The sequence below is a fragment of the Petaurus breviceps genome, unplaced genomic scaffold, assembly GCF_028583685.1.
Source record: "Petaurus breviceps papuanus isolate PSGF00001 unplaced genomic scaffold, PetGlider_PUasm1.0 227, whole genome shotgun sequence".
Taxonomy (NCBI): Eukaryota; Metazoa; Chordata; class Mammalia; order Diprotodontia; family Petauridae; genus Petaurus; species Petaurus breviceps.
Genome location: NW_027185896.1, coordinates 2,912,720 through 2,931,256, shown reverse-complemented (window position 1 = coordinate 2,931,256; position 18,537 = coordinate 2,912,720). Strand labels below are relative to the sequence as shown.

General features: G+C 36.9%; 1 protein-coding gene across 1 annotated transcript in view; it reads left to right on the top strand.

Moving 5' to 3' along the window:
* Positions 1-18,537, top strand: part of ADCY1 (adenylate cyclase 1) — a 363,162-nt gene that overhangs the window by 334,337 nt on the left and 10,288 nt on the right. The window contains exons 15-19 of the mRNA XM_069095456.1: positions 3,122-3,238; positions 5,752-5,898; positions 7,669-7,767; positions 11,663-11,777; positions 12,476-12,600. Coding sequence (XP_068951557.1) covers positions 3,122-3,238; positions 5,752-5,898; positions 7,669-7,767; positions 11,663-11,777; positions 12,476-12,600 — 603 coding nt within the window. The remainder of the gene's footprint in view (positions 1-3,121; positions 3,239-5,751; positions 5,899-7,668; positions 7,768-11,662; positions 11,778-12,475; positions 12,601-18,537) is intronic.

Below are 18,537 nucleotides of genomic sequence, written 5' to 3'. Positions count from 1 at the left end.
CCATACTTTTTAAAATCCCTTTGGTGCTTCAATGATTTATGGTTTTATTGGCATGGATACTCAGAATCACAGACTCACAAAATTTCAGAGTTTAAAGGGATGTCACTGGCCATCTAGTCCAAACCATAATGAAAAATAATCTCTTCTGGGGCAGCCAGGTAGCACAGCGAGTAAGAGCACCGGCTCCAGTGTTGAGAAGACCTGGAGATCGAATCCTGGGCTCAGACACTTAGCACCCACCCAGAAACACCTGGCCGTGTAACCTTGAGCAAGTTACTTAACCCCAATTGCTTAGGGGTGGCCAGGTGGCTCAGTGAGTAAGAGCACCGGCTCCAGTGTCGGTATGACCTGGATCAAATCCGGGCTCAGATACTCAGCACCACACCCAGAAATGACTGGCCGTGTAACCTTGAGCAAGTTACTTAGCCCCGATTGCTTTAGAAAAAAAAAAAAAGAAAAATAATCTCTTCTATAACCAATCTGCTAAGTAGTCATCCATTCTTTGCTTTAAGACATCTGAGGAGAAATAACTCATTTTCTCTCAAAGCAGCCACCATACTTTTGAATGTTATTCATGATAGAGGAGTTTTCCCCTTATATAAAGCCTTAATTTGTCTCTAAAACTATAGCCAAATAGAACTCTAATCCTTTTTCCACCTGACATCCCCCCTCAAATGCTTGAAGACAGCTATAATGTCCCTTACTAAGCCTTCTCTTCACTTGGCTGTAAATAGCTCCAGTTCATTCAGTCCTAATATGAAATAGATTAAAGACCCTTTACAAGCCTTGACCCCCCTCCTCTGGAGGGTCCCAGGTTACTTCCCCCACCAGTAAAGATCCTGACCTGTCTGTAGCTTGGTAGAGAATCTTCAAGAGTTGTGGTCAGTAAAAAAAATGCATCACCCTATAGCCAAGCTGATAGAGAACTGTTCCAAATTTAACTGAATTGGTCCTTAAGTGATAGATAAATCATGTATTGCTGACTTGCCATTAGGAGATTGCATTTCATTATCATAGGCTTTAAGAAACCAGGATCATTTGTTGGCTTAATGACATTTTATTAAGATTCTTTGAAATCTAGTCATTCTCACTAACAAGTGAGGCATCCCTTGCCATATTGGGTTTGAGATGTGTGCTGTGTCAAGGATGTGACAGATGAGGCATTGGGGCAAGATTTTAGTGAAAGCTAACTTAGAATATATCCTATAACTTGAGGTTCATACTTGACTGGCAAATTAATTTTCTTTTGCATATAGTATTTAATATACATGTATAGCATTGTGTATTCTCAGTGAAGGTTCTTAATATCAGCATATTGGAGCCATAATAGGAATCTAAAAATTACTGTGTAATATGTATGTATAGGGGAAGTGCCAAACATGATTCCTGCATGGTATAGGTAAGGTTATGTCAATGGATATCTGATCCCACTGATATGGTTGTACTCTCCATTCCTGCCAGTCACAACCTATTCTTGACTTCTCTTGATGTGATTGTTATTCATGAACTCCCATAGATTATTCACAAAGGAGCTCAGTTTACTGGCAGCCTTCCAGGAATTTTTGTTGCATATTTTTACATTTCTCAGTTGAACCAAGTGAACTTGTTCTAACAGCTAATGTGTCTAACAAAGTGAACTTTTTATTCAGTAGGTTTTGGCATTTGTAGGTCAGTCATAACAACCTGATATATTTTTAAAATAACAATGACTAATATTACTACTAGTAATAATAATGTATATAGTAATAACAAAGCCATGACATTTTGAAAATAGTCTTATGAGAGGTTCACGTTGTTATAAATTTTACTGTCTTATAGAATATCTTATAAAAGAGTACACTAAGGCCCAGGGAATTTATGTGACTTGACCAAAGATGCACAGGAAATGAGAGTTGATATTTGAATGAGGGCTCAGTGACTTTAAATGCAACTAACGACTTCTGTTGTAGTACTTGATAAAGTAACGAGTTTTACTTATATTCTGTTTTGATTAATAAGTATGTCCCTGGAAAGGTTTATATAAAGTAAATGTTCAGAAACCCAACCACATTTTTCTAAACATGGCATTATCCTTTCAAAGGTACTTCATCTTTATTTTTCAGTGATCCTTGATAAATGTTGTCTTATCCATTAGCTTTATCTGTCCTTTACCCTCCCTAGGTAATGCTCTATAAGCTATTTAAAAAATAAGGGGGGGGGGGTACACTTAGCTTAAAAGATGCTTCTTTTGTCACATAACTTCTGTGTTTTAGAAATTTCACATTTTCATATCAGCAAGACATACATATAGAATAATAATAGATGGTTATCAACTCACCTTTATATACTGTGTTTCCCCGATAATAAGACACTGTCTTATTAATTTTTTTGGACAGAAAAACACCAGAGGGCTTATTTTCAGGGGAGGGCTTATTTTAATGAACATTGACAGCAATTTTAATAAACAGGTAAATGTGAACAAAAAAATGTACCTTTATTCAATAAGCAAATCACTGGGGAAGAACAGGATGACGCGCTCACTGCTGCAGCTCTGATTGGATGCAGCTCGGAGCGCGGCGTGCGTTTCACGGGGTGGGGGGGAGACAGTGCATACAGAGGGTACCGTAATGTAGCGTGTAGCGCAGGGGATCACTTTCACTACAGTAGCAATCTCAATAGGGCTTATTTTTGGGGGAGGGCTTATTTTAGAGGAATCTTACACAGTAAGGGGAGGGCTTATTTTCGGGATAGGTCTTATTATCGGGGAAACACGGTACCACCCAAAGCTTTAAGGAAGTGGAAAAACAAAACAAAACAAAATACTTTCCTTACGACATCCACATGTGGGAAGTTGTCAAGTATTGTTATCCCCATTTTACAGATCAAATGACTAAGGCATAGAAAAAGTGACTTGCCCAAGTTGGTAGGATTTAATGGTAGGTGTTCAAACTCTTGGTCAAGTACTCTTTCCACTATTTAGTATGAACAAGAAGAAAATTTGCTCAAGAATTTGCTTTAATTGGCACAGTCATTCTGCCTGTAGTTGCTGAGTGGTGATGCAATGTCCAGGAATACTGGGCCTGAAAAAAAATGCATTGAATGCACAAAAATGAGAAATGTTACATTATTGTCCCTAACCCAGGCGGAAGAGGAGCGAGATGACATGGAGAGAGTAAAACTGGACAATAAGCGGATTCTCTTCAACCTTTTGCCAGCCCATGTCGCACAACACTTTCTTATGTCTAATCCTAGGAACATGGTAAGAAATGAGAACTTGGATGGATATCTCTCAGAAAATTCTAACACAGATGATCCAGGCAACATAGGTAGCACCATTCTAGGCCATACAGCTTGGGATGCTGAAATCAAAGTAGACTATCCATGAATGACTACAACAATGTAATAGAAAAATCCTCTTAACTGAGGCTAGCTGGCATAGTGAGTAAAATCACCAGCCCTGGAGTCAGGAGGACCCAAGTTCCATTCGGCCTCAGGCACTTAACACCCAAACAAAAACCTAGAGGTGAAACTTTGAGCAAGTTATTTAACCCCAATTGCCCTCCATAAGGCAAAACAAATGAACAAACAAACAAAAAAAAAAACCTCTTAAAGGAAGCCAAACTCTGAAAAAACTGAAAAACAACTAATCATCCAGGGAACAGAGAATGAACAGGTTTCGTTTTTTTTTTTTTTCCTGGCAAAGATATTGGTCTTCTAGGTCAAAGGGTTTTGTACGTTCTCTGATATGGTCTCTGTATTGACTGTGTTGATTTAGCATTTTTTTTTCTTTAAAGAAGGACTCTATTGTCACTGAGATAGAGAAAGGATTTCCAGAAATGACCATAAGGCAAAATCCAAAGACATCGCAGAACTTATTTTTTAAAAGTTGGGCTTAAAATTTGAAAAAAATAAATCCATCCTGAAATATGGAACCTATAATATCATAAATCATAATGGAAAATTATTATTAATGGTAATTAACATTTTATACCACCTACTATGTGCAAGCCATTGTGCATCATCTCAATTGATCCTCACAAGTGCTATTATGATCCCCATTTTACAGATGAAAAAAATGAGGCAAACAGAGAACGTGACTTGCCCGGGGTCACACACTTCATTACTGAGGCGAGACTAAACTCCAGATCTGGCTCTCTATCCAATGTGCCACCTAACTGCCACAAATTAGACTATGGTTATTCATATACTGTGACCTTTTATTTTTTTAAGATTATGAAGAATTATATTTTCCATTGCTTGAAATGAGATTCCTATGGGGATTTTAATTCCCATTGGGTACTCCTCCCCCCCCCCATAACCTGCCCTGCCCTTAAGATGGGATCAGATTGTATGACTGTCTGTCATCTTTTTAAAACTTTCCACTGCTATCAGTGATGGCCATGACACTGGTGATGATGGCAGTGGCAGTGATGGGCATAGTCCAGAAGATCACATTGGCAATGATGGTGGCAATCACTTATGTTTTCCTGAATTCATGCATTTTACAAGTCTCATTCACATTTGACCCTTACAACAACCCTGATCATCTTTTGTGTGTTTTGGAACAAGAAATTAGCATTGATTAAGACAGACACATAATTCTGTTAAAAGGGAGAATGTTTTTTTAAATCACAGATTTAGAGGCAGCTAGGTGGCATAGTGGATAGAGTACCAGTCCTAGAGTCAGAAGGACTTGACTTCAAATCCAGCCTCAGACATTTATTAATTGTTTGATGCTGGGTAAGTCACTTAACCCTCATTCCCACCAGAAAAAAAGAAAAAAATCAGATTTAAAGATAAATTTTGAAAAAAAACAACAACTTTAAAATGTTACACTGATTTCCCTCTAAGTTAGCTTGGGGTTTCTGCATTAAAAAATAGCTGTGGAATTAATTTTTATAACAAGTTTATATATACATATATATTACATCCAATGCTATATGCTTATTTATAGATGTTAAGTGCAATCCAAGGAAGAATATTTTTATCAAGCACTTGAAATATGCAGTGTTGTACTAAGTACTAGAGATCCTGGGGCAAAAACAAACATCCTTTGCCCTCAGAGGGTTTAAAGACTTCAGAATAATGTACAATATTTATTTGGATAGATAGATGACAACATGAAGGTGAGAACAATTATACCTGGGAAAATCCAGAAAGGCTTCCTGTAGGAGGTGACACCTGAGGGGAACCCATAAGGAAGCTAAGGATTAATTCAGCAAACACATATTCACTTAGATGTTATGCCAGGTCACACCGTTTCTTACTTTCCCATGACTTATGCTGGGCATGGAAGGGCAACTTGGTCAAGACCTTTAAATTTGAATCAGGCTAGTTCCAGTGCTCTGACAAAGGGATGAATGAGAAAAAGTCAATAGAAGTGTAATAAAGGAAGTGAACCAAAGAAACACATCATTTTAGAAGTTAAATATTTCTGAATCAATACTGTGATAATTTTAAAAGACTACTATATTGACAGGTTGGAACAAAAAGGTGCATATTAAGTCCCGGTTTCACATTTGAATTGTTTGATCTTTGTATTTTTTTAAATGCTATTATTAAATCCATCAGCACTACTCCCTACACACACACACACACACACACACACACACACACACACAAATGTGTAATATACGTGCATATATAATAGTACACCCATCTCTATAGAAGCCATGCCTTTGCATTCTTATCATCTCCCTAATAATAACAAGCTGCTTATTGTGATGCCCATTTGTTTGTTATGCAAGCCAAATCATGATTCTAAAATTACAGGACCTTTATTATCAATCCTATTCACAAGTGGGCGTGATGTTTGCTTCCATCCCAAATTTCAACGATTTCTACATCGAACTGGATGGCAATAACATGGGAGTGGAATGTTTGCGCCTCTTAAATGAAATTATTGCTGATTTTGATGAGGTAACAGCTCCATTTTCAATCATTTTGATATTATTGATTGGATATTTTGTTAGGGGGGTCTAGATCTCTATAATAATATGTTGAATTGCTTTCTAAATTGATTGTGTAGCTTCTTTTCATGTTAAATCCTGCATTTAATCTAGTACATACCCAGGTTTTGATTGATAAAATTGGAATGAAAACTCTAAAGCATGGGGAAAAAATGTAGGGTTAAGTAGTTACCCAGCCTACCAGCATATTAGTCTCAAAAAGAAGTCATCGTTTCTGAATGACTTAGTTTTTCTAATTCCTTCTGATACAGGAACTAGAGCTAGAAAAGGGAGGACTCATTTAGTCCACATTCTTCATTTTAAAGATGAGAAAACTGAGCCTAGAGATGAGAAGTGATTTGTCCAAGGGAAAAGACATAGCAAGGGCAGCTAGGTGGCACACCAGTCCTGGAATCAGGAGGACCTGAGTTCAAATTTGGCCTCAGAAACTTAACATTTACTGTGTGACTTTGGACAAGTCACTTAACCCCAAATACCCTGCTTTCCCCCCTTCAAAATGATAAAAAAAAATACACAGTAAACAGGAGAGCCCTTGACATCTGACCCCAAAGCCAGCACTCTGTCCACACACCATACTCTCTCAGCAGTGAGGATACTGCCTTTCCTCGAGCTTTTAGTATCACAAATGGTGGTTACTTAAAATGAATTCAATTTTGGCAGCACTGACCCACTTGCATTTAATCAGGCTGAGGTTATTCTTTCTCTTCTATTGTGGTGCCATGAAAGAGTGTTGAATTTAGAGTCAGAAGATCTAAGTTCTAAACTCAGGTATGCTATTTATCTTTATAACTTCAAGCAGGAAATTTTATCCCACCGGGCCTCAGTTTTCTCATCTATAAAATAATAAGGTTACACAAAATGTACTGCAAGTTCCCTTCCAGTTTTGAATCTATTGTTTCAGGAGCCTTGCTTTCTTCTGGATCCTTTCCTAACTATTCATTTAACATCTAACTAGTTTTCTCTCTCTATTGTCAATTAAATCGTGTCTACCTTATGAACTTTGCTTAGTATTATCCCAATAGTCACTTTTGAGATAATGGAAAACATACAAGGGAAATTTCCATAATGATATGATTTTTTTAATAATGGGGGAGTAGAAATAAATGTTAATGTTTCCTTCTTTCTTGTAGAATTTCTTTACTAATTTCCCTTGTCAAATCTTGAGAATCAGTATTCCCTTCCTATTGACCCCCACAGCTGCCATCAGATTCTAATTTCAGATTTCTTTTCAAATTCAAAGGTCTTTTTTTTCCCAGAATGTACTTTTCAAAACCAGAATCAGAAAATATCCTGATTTTTCCTTTACTTTTCATGAGTTCAAACACTTTTAGTCCCAGGCTTTTTTGTTTAATATAGTCATAGAAACACAGGGAGAAGACACGTGTACCCTTCCTTTCTCCATCTCCTTTCCTAACAGCATCAGCAATAATAATACATAATATCTACTACAATAATAAGTCTCTGAAACACCTCTATGATGCTGTCAGTTGTTTGAGGAAAAAAAACATATACCTTATGATCATATTTTTGAGTTCACATCCCAAGCCCATTTTAATTCCCCTAAATCCTTCATAGGTTCATAGACTGATAGGCCTGTCTGCTAAGACTTGATTTTCATAGTATGTTTAATCTGCTATACTATTGCACATGAGAACTGATAACTGTGGTATCTTTTCTAAAATATTATGTAATATTTAACAGTTTTATGTTTTAAACAAAGCTCATGGACAAAGAATTTTATAAGGACCTAGAAAAGATCAAGACAATTGGAAGTACTTATATGGCTGCAGTGGGATTGGTGCCAACCACAGGGACCAAGGTAAGCCCCAGAAAGCATGAGACTTACTAAATGAGGAATATATTCAGGTCACAAGGTATCCTGAAGGCCTAGATCTCTGACTGGTTATACTTGTATTCCCAAATGATAATCATCTTGTTAGACGTAGCAAAATAATCAGTAGTTCATTATATCAATTCATTTCAATAAATATTAAATACCAACTGGGTACAGAGTCCAGCACTAGGTCTTAGGGGTAATATAGCTTAGATAAGAGGTTTTCCCTATCCCCTTTTTTGGTTATGTTATGTTATGTTATGTTATAATAGGGAAATCATATAGAAACATAGATAAGACACAAATCATTCCATTTTGGTCTTCCTTCCTTCCTTCGTATGGCTTAGAAGACAGGTGGTACAATGGATAGATCTTAAGACTTGAACTCAATTAGGCCTGTGTTCAAACCTACTTTAGACACTTAATAGCTTTGTGACCCTGGGCAAGTCACTTAGCCTCTTTCAGCCTCAGTTTCTTCATAAGTAAAATAAGGGTAATAATAGCAACTGCCCCTCAGGGTTGTTGTAAGAATCCAATGAGATCATATATAGAAAGTGCTTTACAAATCTTAAACTGCTTTTTAAATACTAGATGCTGTATGAATGTTAACCATTATTTTTCCTTTGATAGACTTGAATTGTTATTTGTTTCCTCAAATTTCTTGAGTTTTGCTGGGAGTATCCTTCCAGGTAAATAAGCTGATTGCCCTTTGAACTATGACCCTCCAAAAAAGCACAATATCAGATCACGATATAGTGATGTTGCTAGAGGGTGTTTGCCTTGTGCGCTTTTGATTTAGCAAAGGCAAGTGAGTGCCGGTGAGTCAGAAAATACTTATTTGAAAGTTTTATCAGGATGTGCTGAGGACTCAGTGTATATTTACATAATACGAGTAGATTGCAACAGCCTAAATTCTGTTCTTTGGCCACCCATCTGATTTCTCTTATATATTCAACATTCATCCAAATAGCTCAATTCCTCTATTTTAACTTCAACCAGTTAAAAATTGTTAGTAATCAGTAAACAACAGAATACCCTCTACTTCCACCCTCCAACCCCCACCTAAGCCTGAATGGGATGTGGAAAGGAAAAATATACTTACCAGCAGACTTTTCACAAAAATCCTTTTGATACAGAGTAAAGTGCAGGTGTCAAAACCTTGACAAAATCATTACAGGCCAAAAGGTAGAAGCTATGAAAATCATAACAACTGGTATTTATATTGAACCTTACAGTTTGTAAAGTACTTTACATATCTCATTTGAGCCTTAAAACAAGCCTAAAGATACTGTTTTTTCCACTTTTCTCATAATGAAACTCAAGTGCAGAGAAATAAAATGAACTGAGCAACATCCCATGGGAAAGAAGGAGGAAAAGGATTCAAACCCAGGTCTTGTCTAATGCCAGTCCAGTTCTCTTTTCATTCTAAATTTTCATACCTATTATTCAAATCCTATACAGATTTAGACAATATCCATTCATATAAACGGACAGTGAAAGTGAGTTTGAATAATTTCAGTTTAAAAAATAGACAAAGTATCTCCTAAAAATCAGATAACCGATACAGGCAAAAGTGGATTGGAAGTTTGATTTCTCTAGCTGATTGACTGGGTTTTTAATTCGCTCTGTTTAAGAGACAGAATCAGATTGTGATCATGAAGCTTCGGGCATGGCTGGTCTTTGACCTGAACTATCACTGTGGATTGAGACCAAAACAAGTGTTGTGCTATTTACCTCTTTATCCCTAACACCCTGCCTAAAGCTATAGCTTATACACAACACACCTTCCAGCTCTCAGCCCATACAGGCAACAGGCAGAAGAAAATCTAAAAAGACAGAAAACATCTGCTTTCAGGGATAAGCCTGAGACTGCAGTGCAGGAATGTTCCTTGGTGAAATTTGGACTTAAAGGGTAATTTTGGTGCCCGTGTCTCTGCCTACAAAGTTTCTTGAATATGTTGGTGGCTCTCCAGGGCAACCGATCCACGCTACCTTCTTTAATATTTTAGTGGCAAAGCTGAAGAGATCATGGGATTTAGAAATGGAAGGGACCTTGGAGATCAAGCCCATTCTCTTATTTTATGGATAAAGAAACAGAGGTGCATAGAAGTTGTGACTTTTACAAGTTCTCATGGGTACAAAGTGGCAGAGCTGGGGTGATTCAAGGAGATCTGAAGTTCAAATCCAAAACATTCATTTAGACATTTTAGGTCCATTTTAGTGGACAAACACTGCATTTTGATTCTGCTGTATTATTTCCTCAGGGAGGGTTGACTGTGGGAGTAGAGAAAGTGGGTCAAAGAAAATGACTGGAACAGAAAAAGAATATATGGAATTTTTCAGATTATCGGGACATAGTAAAGAAAAAGTATTTCTATAGCACAACATAGTCTCACCTCTAGCAGTCCCACTGATTGTAGCAAAACTCAAAGAACATAGAGGATGAGATGCAAGTATTAGTAGAACTCAACAAAAGAAATATATGCAGTAAGAGAATAATTTCGTTTGAAGGATTTGGCCATCCTGGATAATAAAGTTTCTCATTTGAATGGAGTTAAAGTTACATTTTTAAAAATGATACTATTGCAACTATAAATTTTGTGCTTCAAAAAAACACTCAAACACTTACCCTGCCAACAAACGCAAGCACTTAGCACTCAAGCACACACACATACTCACACACCCACCCCAAACCCAAACAACTTACCTTGCAGTCTTGAGTAAATGAATAACAAAAACAAATCTATTATGTAAGCCAAGGTCATAGATTCAGGTCATCAGCCAAAGGGCAGTAAAGGTCATTCCATGATTTTAGGTGACTTTCCTATAATTCAGTCTTGTTCACTGGGAAGGAGGAATAGGGTTTTTGTTTGTTTTTACTCTCTACAAAGGAATTAAAAGAGCTACTATGGTTTTGGATCAGTGTGACAATTTGGAATCCCACAGATTCAACTCATTCTTGCTTTTACTTTAACTGTCAATATGAGCCCAAATTGGGGAAAAAAAGGAAAAAAAAACCTATATAAAGAGCTAGAAAAAGAATAATAACAACTGATGGTTATATAGTGCCTTGAGATTTACAAAACACTTCATATGTATTGTTATCTCATTTGATCCTTATAACAGTAAGATGAACGGTGGCTAGGGGTGCAGCAAATAGAGCACTGGCTCTGGAGTCAGGAGGACCTGGGCTCAAATCCAGCTTCAGAAACTTAATACTTACTAGTCATGTGACCTTGGGCAAGTCACTTAACCCCAATTGCCCTGCCTTCCCCCCTCCAAAAAGCAAAACAAACAAATAAACAAACAAAACCCAGTACAGTGAGACAGGAACCAAGAAGTATTATTATTTTCATTTTATAGATGAATAAACTAAGCTTCAAGGTGATTAGGTGACTTTCTTACCTATGGTCCAAAGGAAGAATGTAGACTCATAGTTCTCCTGACTCCAAGACCCATGCTTTTTCTGAGATATCATACTACCACTCTAATAGCAACAACAACTAACATTTACATAGCACTTTTAGACTTAGAAAGAGCTTTCTTCACAGCAAACCTGTGAAAAATGTAGTACAACAAAGGATTTTTTAAAATACCTTACCTAGTTGAGCAAAACAAAATCCCATGGTAAGGTGTAGATGTGAATAAGTCCAGAGGGCATCTAGTTTAGTCCAGGGAACCAGGGGAGCTGCCAATTGATATGGAGTACGCTAGGCTTAACCATTTATTTGTCATGAGATCTTTATAGGATATGAATCCTGAACGCCATTGATAATTTGCAGATAAATGGCTAACTGACCAGCAAAATGTCTACCTGGTTAACTAATTAGCCTTTCTTGTATCAACATCCATTGTAAGAATATGATTATTTTGTACCTAGGCCAAGAAGTCAATTTATTCACATCTGAGCACACTAGCTGATTTTGCAATAGAGATGTTCGATGTCCTTGATGAAATCAACTATCAGTCTTACAACGACTTTGTCCTCCGTGTTGGTAAGCTATGATCCTAAAGTAAATAAAATATGTTTAGCCATGTCTCTTTTTCCTAACATGGTAGCAGCCAAAGAAGTAAGAGTACCGTGTAATTTTGAATTCATACTATAGTCATAAAAACATGTGTTTGGCCTCTCAAAATATGGGAGATGGACTACAAGAAATGGAATCCTGAATTGGAAAATACCTCAGAAATAATCTAGTGCAAATCCCTGCATAGTATGATATCCTCCCCAATAAAACTCTTGACAACTTTTTCAAATACCTGCAGTAACAAGGAATTACTTACCATCCAATTTCCCCTTTTGGACACATCTAATTGTTTTTAATATAATAGAATTTGGTACTCTCAGGGATCTTAAGAGATCAGAAGTCCAATCCTCCAACCTGGTTCCGTATTTCTTAAACTGAGCCCTAGAGAGATGATTTCTTCAAAGTCAGAGAGGTAGTGATTAACAGAGCCAGGATTACAACTCACATCCTCCAACTCCAAATCCAGGGCTCTTCTTGTTACATCATAGAAATTCTCATTATAAGAAGTAGGTTAAATGAAAGTCATACGCCAACAAATGCTCATTAACCTGACAAGAATAACATTAACAGTATTTTAAATTAATAATTTAGAACAAGATCGATTTTGTTCTACATTTAAGTGAAGCATTATCAAAGTAAAACAAATATGTTTTTTCCCCTCCCAGGCATTAATGTAGGTCCAGTAGTGGCAGGTGTTATTGGTGCCAGGAGACCTCAATATGATATCTGGGGAAACACTGTAAATGTTGCCAGCCGAATGGATAGTACTGGAGTACAGGGGAAAATTCAGGTTTGTTTATTCTAAAGTGTTTGAAATATGTTCTACAGTGTTGTTGAGTTTAAGAAATTTATTTTTAATTTTTAATCACTAGTGTTATGTTTTAAATTTCCTACAAATGTAGGGAAATTGTCATCGGCAAAGCATTTTCAGTTTGTTCATCTGTCACCAGCTTTTATAGTGGAAAGATATGAATACTCTCTTTATAGTAGAGTTTCTTCTCTCTCTTTTTTCTTCTTTTCTTTGTATAGCCTCAACATACTGCTAGTCATTACTTATCCTGGGTTTTTTGATATGTCTCTGTGTCTCTCTCTCACACACACATGCATACATACCCCATATCTCCACACCCAAACACTTTACCTTACATTAATTAATGGAATAAGGACTTCTCAAGTCCTATGTCCTTGAAGTAGCCCTTAAAAGACAGACTGGGGTGGGGGGATTTAAAAAAAAGGAAAAAAGTTACATGATAACTTTATTTATTTTTAAAAGGTATAGCAAATTGTATATAATAGATTTGCAGTTTCAAGTGCAATCATCTTTTTTTATTCAACTATGTTATAGAAATTCTTGTTTTATTTCATAAATTAAAAATAAAATAATTTTTTTTAAAAAACATCAAAGATGGACTGACCTATTGTAGGTCAGAAAGAGTCATATGGAATATTCCTGAACTTTTAAAAAATTTCTGTTGATTTTTTCAACCACATTCATTATTTGGATGATATTGTTAGAAAATTTTCCCCATGGATTTTTGTCAACTTCAGTATTAGTATTGTTTATATTTATATAGTTCATGTAGCCAAAAAAACAAGGTCATTATACCTTAAGCTTACTTTGTTAATGTATATGCACACTCTTGATTCAACAGCCCTAAAGAAGCAAATGCTATAAAATCATGCAACCTGATTTTGCTATTCCAGACTTACAAGGTATAAATACTTCTGGCTTTCTTTTACCTTCCTTGTCCTCCACGCCTCCACCCTTTAGCCCAATCCCAATTTATTACCATCCACAGAAGAAAGAAAGTTTTGCCTTTGTTCTTTCTCCCACCTCTGTCATAAATGTATGGAGCCAGAATCCACCCAGAAGGCCTTTATTTTCCAGTTGTTCCTTACAGGATCAGGACAGAGTTTTTTTTCCATATAAGGCAGACCTATAGCTTGCCTATGATGAAAGAGACTGGTTACCAAACCTTTTGCCCCATTTCAAAGCAGATTTTTTCTTCTCCAAGGAAATGACCATATTGTTTAACTTAGTTCCAGATTTCTTCTTCAGTGAGCTATTTTGCATATCTAAGCACACTAAATAATTGTGTGTAGTTATGAATTAAAGAGTACACAAATTGTAATTTTATCAATATGAGGGGACTCGCAATATTGGAAATTTCTCTGATAGCATCAATCATAAGTGTCTATGACTTGGAATATGAATCCTAGGAAGTTGCCTATGAAGGTTGAGTGAGGTATCAGGATGACATCTGGGTGGCTCAAGCCTAGAGCTCTAGGCCTACAATCAGGAAGACCTGAGTTCAGCTATGGCCTCAGGCACCTCTGTGTGACCTCAAGCAATTCACTTGACTTCTCTCTGTCTCAGTTTCCTCAAATGTAAAATGGGGATAACAGTATCTATCTCCCACAATTGTTGGGAGGATCAAATGAGAAATATATGTAAAGTTCTTAGCACATAATAGATGCTATATAAATATTAACAGTGATTTCTTCTTCTTTTCTCCTTTCCTCCTTCTCTTTTGCCTTCATTTTCTTTTCTGCCATGCAGCCACTGATGTGATTCTTATCAAACAAATAAATAAGTATAATAAATTCCTACCCCAATGCCTACTTTCAGTGTTGTTGAAATGACCTCAAATTCTTGATGGCTGAGTTTTTTTTTAATTTTTTAATTTAATTTTTATTTTTTGTTCCAAATTTTCCCTCTCCCTCCAGTCCTTTTCCCACCCAATGGGAAGGCAAGAAATGTGATACCCATTATACATACGAAGTCTTGCAAAACATATTTCCACATTAGCAATGTTTTGAAAAAAAGCAAGAAAATTTTAAAAGGAAAAAAATATTCTCCAGTCTGAATTCTGAGTCCATCAGTTTTCTATTTAGAGATGGATAGCATTTTCCATCATGAGTCCTTTGGAGTGGTGATGGATCATTGTGTTGATTAGTTACTAAGCCTTTCATAGTTGATTTTGATGACTATTTTGACAAAGCACAAGTTCTGACAGATCTTGCCAGAGCAGAAAAGCTTCAAGTGTTGGCCCAGAAATGGAATATCATCTGAAGACCAACCTAAGTAAGTTTTAAGAGACTCTTCAACTGGTTGGTTATATTGCACTCCTGGCCCCAGCAGCCCCCCAAAGCCATCTAGTAAGGCATAAATGTTTTGCAGTCTGCATTAGTTGAGGGAGTATTTCCACACCCATGACATTACATACCCTTGAAATATTGAAGTGGATTTTATTGTAACATGGTAGAATGGTTCCTAGTTAAAGTGACAACACACATGAGGTATGGTATGAGTTAAGTGGCACAGTGGACAGAACACTGGTCCTGGAGTCAAGAAGACTTGAGTTGAAATTCAACCTCAGACACTTCCTAGCTAGGTGATTCTGGACAAGTCACTTAACTTCTGCCTCACTTTCCTCAACTATAAAATTTGTTGGTTTTCTGTTTCCTTTAGGTCATAACCAAATATTTGGCCTCTTGGATACTGGCATATCCACTAGTCAACATTTTTAGTAGGACTTCCATGTCTTGAGTGATTCATTTTGATGGGCAAATTCCTTTGGCACAGGAAAAGGAATCATGATTGTGACTGGATTTCCTCCCACTTCCATGTGACTCCATGGTTTCTCATTCTGAGATCCAACAGCAGATAGGAGTAATTCAGATCTGGGAACCACTGACATGTATCTTTTATCCCATTGGCCCTTAGGTCTTAGGATAAATGCTCCTATTTTTCTTAATGGAAAATATGTGGAGCTTTGAAAAACTTTTCCCTACTTGCAATAAACAAATAGTTATACTTTCATGTTCCCTAATTAGTTACTGCTAAACATTACAATTCTCTCTTTATCCCCTTCTTATGATCCTAGTTCAAAAGCTAAACACAACTGTGAGGAAATGGTGTGTGGGGGTGGGGGATGTTGTATAATGTGAGGAAATGGTGTGGGGGATGTTGTATAATATGAGGGAATTGTGTGTGGGGGTGGGGGGATGTTGTATGTACCACAAACAATATATGGATGAGGTGCTTTCTCACAAATTTGTGTGTATCACTCTCCCAGATTTAAATGATGAGATCCCAAGGGTGAGGTACAGATTGGGATGTATTTCAAAATGCCAGACAGTTCCTTCTAAGCACAATCAGAGCTCTATTTCTACCTTAATCCATGAGTCCTAGACCCCCTGACTTATTTTTTTAGTTATTATTCTTCTAATTCATCAACCTCACCCCTCCTTTTTTTTTACTTTCCAGCCAAGTTACTATTTTCCTCTCCTTTCCCCTGCCCTTTCTGTTTGCTTTATAAAGTTATCTCCTGTTTGGCATCTAAAGTCTAGCTCTATCGACTTCTAGGTGAACATGATGCCACTTATTCCCCCCTCCTATCGATTCATCGGATTTCCTTAGATTTACCTTTTGAAAATCCTTCTCTCCAGCTCTTCTTTCCACCTTGTGAATCCTACCTTACTATCTCCATTAACACAGCCTGAATATGCCTTTCTCTCTCTTTTTTCTTAGATTATTCTAGTAAACTCTAGTCCCTGATCCTACATGCCATATTTATTCCATCTTTACTTCTAGAATCAAAGAGTTCTGAGCTAGAAGGGTCCTTTGGCATCATCTAGCTCAATGCTCTTATTGTATAGACCAAAGCCCAGAAAAGTAAAATGAGGTGCCCTAAAGTCATACATGCAGCAAAGTAGAGAGCTGGGATTCAGACCCAGGTCTTCTAAATCCAGATGTCAGCTAACTTACTGCTACAAGCCATTTTCATGTTCCTTCTGCATGCCTTCCCCACCCCACCCCCTAGCTTCCTTTCTTCTTGTCTCCCTCCTTTTTCTTCAAGTGTAACCCATTGGCTATCACTTTGAAGTCATCATCATAGATGACTTTTGGTCAAGGAGTCACAATTATAGGCAACTGTGTAATGTAGTTGAGTAACTGTAAAGCTGCAGTTACCTTGGTTCACTGTTAGGTGGTGCTCCATAGCAAATTTTAGTTAAGTAGTCCTTGATCCCTTTGGTTCCTTCAGCAAAATTTTGAAGAAATACCAACATTCTTCCATCTTCTTAATTGATCAGTCTTTAAGAACAAACAGAGCAATGCATAAATGAGTTATGAATGCTCTGCTGAAATAAAAACTAGACATTATTTAAAATTAACAGATATTTACACTGCTAAGAGGTTTTTCTAAAGCGTTTTTATTTTCCTTCTGTCATTCAGATAAGACTCAATTTTCTTTTCATTCATGCTATTTTTACACATTCTTTTCTGGCTTCAAAATATTTCACAATAGTCTGAAATTCAAAACAAATATGGAGAAATATGAACAGTGCCAAATTTAGTGATATGAGTTAGTCATTACCATGTTATATTATTTACTTACTTAATTGCCCCACCCCATCCTTTCCTCCTTAATCTCTAGGACGTGGCATAGGCAGGATTACATAAGTATCTGGTTGCTGGTCCACTCATCATCTTGGAAATCCTTCATTGAAAGAAGTCATCCCAAACCTATTCAAGATTTAATGGCATTCTTAACCTTTTCTACATTCAAATATTTCCAGAATCAGAATTCTAATGATTGCACGTTTGAATTAGTTGTTGATACAAGACCAGTATGGAATGCTTTATCCAAGGAAGGCTAGACTGACTGCCATGATTCCATTTCGGTCCTAGTCTTTCTCTAAGTGAGGATGAGTTTTCTAAGCTACAGAGCAGTTTAGGGAACTTTCTTCTTTTCTTAGAAGGGTTAGCTCTGGAGTATTAATAATAGAGGCTTTTATTGGTCTGAATATCATCACAAATATATTATGTTTCCTTACCTTCAAAATAACCCACCTGTCCTGAGATTAGAGTATAGACTTCTGCTGCCTTAGAACAAAGATTCACTAAACAGGCCAACTCAAACCTCTACATGCCCATGGTTTCCCTATTTTTTCAAACAGCTGAAGCTTACAATGCAACTTAAAGTTTTTATGAAGACATCTGTGACTTCCTGCCCATCATCTTCACTCTCAGTATGTTGCTTTAGCTGGACTAAAGTGTGTAGACTTTGGAATTTAGAAAAGTCACTGTTCTTTCAAGTTCTTTGGAGAAGATGTGTTGTGAGACATCATCTTCCATACCACTATCCCTATGGTCACTGCCTTTGGCTTCTGTTATAACAATGCTGTCTAGTTAAAGTAATCTCTAGTCTCCATCTTCTGTTTTCTCGTCATTCCATGGACATTTTCTGATTTTTCAAAGACTACAACCAAAGGATTTCAAATTCTGATAGGTCCAGTGACATATGGAATCTGCTGTTTCAGGACCAGCCTCGCTGAATGTAGAAAGGCTCATTACCAGCAGGTTGGCCATGGGGGGTAACATTTTTTTTTCAACAAAAGCACATCACAAAGACCTTCTAGTAAGGTATGGAAAGGCTGGGATCTGTCTTGATAAAGGGAGTTTGGTATTGAAATCACAGATCCTTTGAAGTATTGGAATGTCCTTTATATGTAAGTTTTCTTTATCTGATGCTCCTTCAGAATAAAATAGCTGCAACAACTTCTTTTGAACAGATCTACCTTGCTGGTCTCCCTTGAACCTGATGAGAGGCCCAATTTGTTTTTAAAACTATCATACCACAAGGGTCCTTGCTGATGATTTATTTCTGTTTGAAATGTTCTTCCTCATTTGGGGGAAATATTTGAGTCATCATTCCTTCAG